This window comes from Numida meleagris, chromosome 1, assembly GCF_002078875.1.
Source record: "Numida meleagris isolate 19003 breed g44 Domestic line chromosome 1, NumMel1.0, whole genome shotgun sequence".
NCBI classification, from domain to species: domain Eukaryota; kingdom Metazoa; phylum Chordata; class Aves; order Galliformes; family Numididae; genus Numida; species Numida meleagris.
In genome coordinates, this window is record NC_034409.1 from 166,172,194 (window position 1) to 166,178,193 (window position 6,000).

At 43.0% G+C, this 6,000-nt stretch overlaps 1 protein-coding gene across 1 annotated transcript in view; it reads right to left on the bottom strand.

Moving 5' to 3' along the window:
* HTR2A (5-hydroxytryptamine receptor 2A) overlaps nucleotides 1-1,874 on the bottom strand; it is a 31,322-nt gene extending 29,448 nt beyond the window's left edge. Inside the window, exons 1-2 of the mRNA XM_021376103.1 lie at nucleotides 1,406-1,874; nucleotides 285-922 (exon numbers count right to left, since the gene is read on the bottom strand). Coding sequence (XP_021231778.1) covers nucleotides 285-690 — 406 coding nt within the window. The 5' untranslated portion in view covers nucleotides 691-922; nucleotides 1,406-1,874. The remainder of the gene's footprint in view (nucleotides 1-284; nucleotides 923-1,405) is intronic.

The window sequence follows — 6,000 nt, forward strand, 5'->3', positions numbered from 1 at the left end:
ACTGGCAGGACCGTATGTTCTCACCAGAATTACTGAAATTTATAAGCCAGGGAAAATAATGTAAGAATAAGGAGAACAGAGCATTTTCATATACATTTTGAGACAATTCCATCAGCAAATGAGTAAATATCTATCAATCTGTTCTTACATCCCTTAACCACTTACATATGTGTCTTCTTACATGCAGTGATTACAGTAAGAACAAAATAAGAACAATGCCAACACGTGCATGTAATGTTTAAACCTTCCCTCAACATGCAGCAGATCCCACAGCTCATACTCACCGTACAGTATGGTTAACATTGACACGGGCATGACAAGGAAACCCAGCAGCATATCAGCTATTGCAAGTGACATGAGAAAATAGTTAGTGGCATTCTGCAGCTTTTTCTCCAGTGACACAGCCATGATGACAAGAATATTCCCAGCAATGGTTAAAACAATCACTATCACTGTCAGCAGAGCCGGCCAGTTTCTCTGTGAGAGCTGAAAGAGGGAAGAGTAGCACGGTGGACTTTCACATGAAAGATTGGTCAGGTTTTCGGAGTCTGCAGTCAAGTTCAAGAAATGTGACACATTAATCTCTCCCAGTCCGTAAACGTTTCTGTAGAGTCTCCTCTCATGGTTTATTTGTATCAAGGAGTTTGCAGTTGGGTTCACAGAGGTCTCCTCATCACAAAGGGTATCCATTGCTAAGTCCGAAATCGGTGAGATAAATGGTGAAAAATAGGAAATGGTCACCCTTCGTCACCATCAGGCTTTGCATTCCTCAGCTGTCCGTGGCAGAAGTTGGTGGAGCACAATCCTTTGTCAACTGCATTTTTACCATTAGCACGATGTAGAAAAACATACCAGAATTTCTCTGAATGCCGAAATGTTTTGTTTTCTGTTCCATAGGAAGTCCAGTGTTGGCACTGAAAACCTGGATAAAAAGCAAAGCCAAACTGGAGGCTAGAGACCATGGGCTTGAGGTTTGAGAGAGCAAAGATATTGTAGAAATAAGAGAGAAAAAACTTTTGCAGCCACTAGGACTCCCCTCTGGAGCTACATCTTATTGCTATTGGTAACTGTAATCACACAATTTTGAACACAGCAGTGTTAAAATAGCTTGCCATACAAAACAGCAGAGATCTTGCTTCCCTGTTAAGAAAGTTGATTAAAGATTCCATCCAGCATCTTTCTCTCGAAATAATTAGATATGCTCTTATTTATAGTGCATCTTCCATAATGTGCCTGATAGTCTCTGACTTCTATTGCATTTCAGGATCATTTTCAGCCTCAGATCTGCTCCATGCTGATTTTTGTCAGTAATTGTACCTTTTGGCCCAGCCTGGCTTCAAAATGCAAAAGAAAAACTAGATACTATCATTTAAAAAGAAAACGAAACAATTTAAGAGAGACTTACATTGCACTTTAGAGCCCACACTCAAACTGCGTTTGTGTTCGCTTTATGCCCTGACTGCATCCTTCAGCATTTAGCCAGTTTGGGGTTCTTTTTCTTCAGCCTCCTCCAAAACGGTGGCATTTGGAATAGGTCTTTTGGTTTGCTTTTTTTGTTTTGTTTTGACTTCTAAACTGCACACTTGAGTGAAGCCAGCTCCCGTGCTGCGAGGCTTGCTCTTTTCTTCTGAGAGATAGGCTGCTCGCCGGCTCTTTCCTTGTGCGATTCCCCCGCCCCAGGGCAAGCTATATTTAAAATAATAATAATAGCAAAGCCCTTCACGCAGTGTCACAGAAGAAAGCATGCACACGAGGAAAAGCAGCCAGCAAGGAAGAATTACTGATTTCGACAGGAATGGAATTTCTTGCTCACTGCCTTGTTCGGTTTGTCAGACCTCCCACTATTTGGATGTCACAAACTGTAAGGTAGCGACGGCAGGGGAGGGCAGTCCAAGCAGGGGCTTTTTTTTTTTTTTTTTTGTAAACTGGCAGCTTTTTCATTGTGTATTTTGGAGGTCCTGTGCTTGTGTCTTTTTTCACACACTTTGCACACGTTGCATTTGCAGAAGATGCCTTGCAAACACAGCTGCATGCAATTACAGCGTTTCACAGGATGTAGGCTTAAAGAGATGAAATCTATGGCTCGCGGTGGTAGACACTAGTGAAAAACCTAAGTGCAAAGCTTTTTTCACGTAGAGAGGAAATTATGCCAGCCTTACAAGGAAGAAATAATGATCTGTCTCCCTCAGTTTTAGCTCCAAGCCTGTGCTGGCATGCTTATCAAATTGGCAGTGGCTATTTATAAAAATGTGAAGTCAGCCTGATGTCCCTCCCATTTGTCAAGAGGGGATGTTACAGTGAGCCCCAGCAGCCCGTCCCAAAGAAGTGTCCCAAATGAAGCAGGTCACTAAGGCAAACTGGCACACAGCAGAGGGGGAAACAAATCAGCCCCGCACAGTCCTCTCTGCTGCCAGAATGTGAACCAGGAAGTAAGTGAAATTAAGCAACTCTTAAATTTTCCACAGAGCACAAATGTTCGTCAGAAATTCGATGAGACTTACTGTTGCCAAAAACTGAGCAGAGGAGTTGGGTGTATGCTCCCACAGCTCAGGTTGGCATGCAGCATCCCTAACCTTCCTGCAGATCCCAGGGGGCTGCTTGCACACAGCTCGGCTGCTATGTGCTGATCTCATCGGGGTCAAAACCTTACCAAAGGAAGTCCCAGGGCGCACGCTCCATATCTATGAGGCATTTTTACTGTAAAGCTTCTCACAGTAAAGTTGCTTTGGGATCAGTTCTGCAACCAGCTACGCCCATATCAGCAGCTACCAGAGCAGGACAGCGCAGCTAGAGAGCAGCTACTACTTGGAAGTCACAAATGAGTCATTCTAACACTAAAGTTTCCCAGTCTCATAGATGAACCCAGGAGACTGTCAGATAGCATAAGCTGGTAAAGAAGGCTGATAAGGCTGAATTTAGCAAGAAACATTTTAACCCTACCAGTGACATGAGAGATCCCAAAGAGGCCCTTTCCCTCTCTCCTTTAACATGGTAGCTGAATTGGGTTATCACTTTCAAGGAGGGAATTCAGTATCTTTGCTCCAGAGGTTTTAGCAGCTGTCCCCATGAGGATGCCCTCAATGTGAGAATGCAGACCTACTTTACATGTGCTCCACTGTTGTTGAACATGGCTACTTAGTGGTCTTAGTGATCTTAGTGGTCTTAGAAGTCTTTTACAACCTTAATGATTCTATGATTCTATTCAGGTTGAATATTAGAAAAAAAAACTTATTAGAAAGGGCGGTGAGGCATTGGAACAGGCTGCCCAGGGAGGTGGTGGAATGAGTAGATGTGGCTCTGAGGGACATGGTCAGTGGGCATCGTGAGGATGGGTGGATGGTAGGCCTGGATGATCTTAGAGGTGTTTTCCAACCTTAATGATTCCATGATTCTATTCTGTGATTCTGTACTTGTAAAGAGGGACACAAGACCCTTCGCCTAGGGCTAGGCATAAGTCCTTTCTGAAGTGGCTAGATGTCTCACTGTTTCCTCACATGGCTCCCTCCAGGCTCAAATGACTCTTTAATGTAACAGTTTCAATGGGAGATACTTTCTGGCAGGTAAATACCCAAACTGTGGGTCAGAGGCTGGTTACACCAGCAAAGCCCAGTTCTACCAGACAGATTTGTGCACCTTTCTCCCACTCCAAGACTGGAAAGGAGATTTAGAACCTGGTCTTCCAGTTTCTTGCATGAGTACACTGTGTGTAATAGTGTGTAGGCTGTGTGTAAAAATTTTGTGAACCTTGGATTCACATCTGCAGCTCCCTGTAGGCCTGAAGCAGATGCCTGAAGTGTAGAAAGAGGCAGAAATTTGTCACCTTCCTGTTCCACACTGAGTAGCTTCACCTCCCCTTTGCTGTGGTAGCATGACTCTCACTCAGATACTTAAACCTTGTTTGGATCCAAAGTCTCATTTAAGAATGCAGCTGTACTCTGGACATCAGAAATGTACACAGTATGTGCTAACAAGTTGGATGTTGCCATGATGAAGACCTGCACAGATACAGTCATAAGGTCTTCAGGTAAGCACTGCAACATCTCCTTTTGTCTAGCTGTAGACACATCACCGTAATGTCTGAGTGTCTTCTTAACAGTCTTCCATCCCATTTGTCAGATGTGAACCCAAGGCACAGTCAGATGAAATATCCTTCCTCGCATGTGAAGCATGGATAGGCCAGAAAACACTTTTGTATAGCCCAGTATGTCAGGAGAAAGCTCATGATCCTACAATGTCTTCTAGCAAAGTACTCTGGGTATTCTACTGAGTGGAACTACATTGTATTAGTTACCTTTGGATCTTTGTCTAATACTACAACCTCCCCTGAAAACCTGAAAATGGCTTTTCTTCCATGCAATATCACTATAGGTGTCAAGCAACCCAAAAGCATCCAACCTTCCTATGCTGAACTTAGTGACAGGAGGGTACCTGGGCTTCCTCATGTGTGCTCATCTCCTTGCAGAACTGTGCATGTTCTGCCTTGAAACAACAGTTAAATACAACTCCTATATTATTTTCAGTATCTGAAGCCAATGTTAACCTTTGTTTTTCCCAAAGGTGAATAGCTCTGGAAAACCGTAGGTCCCACGATCTTAAATTTTTAAACAAGCAAGGTTGCACTCCAACAGCAGGAGAGCCTCACACACTGTGACCTGAAATCCCAGGCAGTGTCTGCGCTGAAAACAAAGACAGCTGCAGTCTGTTACAGCCTATGTAAATTAAGTGAAATCTTAGCTTAAAGTGGTGATAATGTGGTCTGCAGATAGGCATAAAGCATTGTTCAGAAACAAAGCTGGCACTGGAACGTACGTACTGCTTTTTAATATCTGGAAGACATCAATGTATCAGATTCATGAGAGACCCTCCTCTGTTCCCTAGCCCTGCTTTGAAATGTTGTAGGCCATTAAACTTTCCACTTCAGCAAGGTTTTTATGTTTGGCATGGTGTGTGTTACTGCTTCCTGAAAATGTAGCTTTTCAGCAATGTCTTCTGATAGAGGAAAAGTTTAAAAAAAATCAGCTCATTTACGTAACTCAAACTTGGTGTTCTCAGGATAATTCCAGGTATAAAAGCCTCTAATTCTGAGTTTGTTATTGCCTTCCTTGATGTTTTGAGTAGATTGTATAATCAGTAACTGTATAAACTGCAGAGGTTAATTGTTCACTCTCATATCTGGAAGTCAGGCAGGGGGAATGTGAATAATTTTTGTCATGGTTGAACCTGCAGTTATTTGGTTTCTCTGTTTACATTTACTGGGGCTGCTGGAGCAGTTCATGATCTGGTTCCTGGAGACGTGAATCAGAGCCTAGATATTATAAACCACAACAAACAACTAAATGGTGCTGCTCTCTTTGTGATATACGCTCTACAGTTGAGCTCAGTCTGGATCTCTTGATCTTCTCAACCCATTCTGTTGCAGAAACAGCTGTCACGACCTTTCCAAAAATCACACAGGACCAGCATCCTTCATCCTTGCAATCCATCGGTGAAGATCCCAACAAGCTGAACTCTCTGGCATCAGTACCCTGTGTCCTTGTGGGCTGCTTTGAAAAGCCTCACTGGCTCACGTATCCACGAGGTGTGGATGGACGTATGGCTCCCTAAGCCATTACGCATACTTACAGACCCAACAAGGAGGTAATTGTGCAAAACTGCAGCACTTGAAGGCATATCTTTGCCTAGAGATGTGCACTGGGACCAGTGTCACTGCACCTGGTGTCACTTCCATGTTGATGTGATGTCAGTGGAGCTCAATGAAGTTGCTGTGGCACAAAACTGGTGTAATGACCTGTGGACTGGAAATCACAGTTGGAAAAAATCCTCTCTTGTGAAGCATTGGCTATTTAAACATTTTTTTCATAACATTTTTTTTTCCAAAGGAGGAAAAGCTCTGAAGAACTTCAGTTTCTGAAGGTATTCAAATATTTTACTTCAGTATTTTTGAACAAAATGTAGCATTTTAATATTGTTGAATTAAAAATGTTTTCTTGTGAGCCAGCT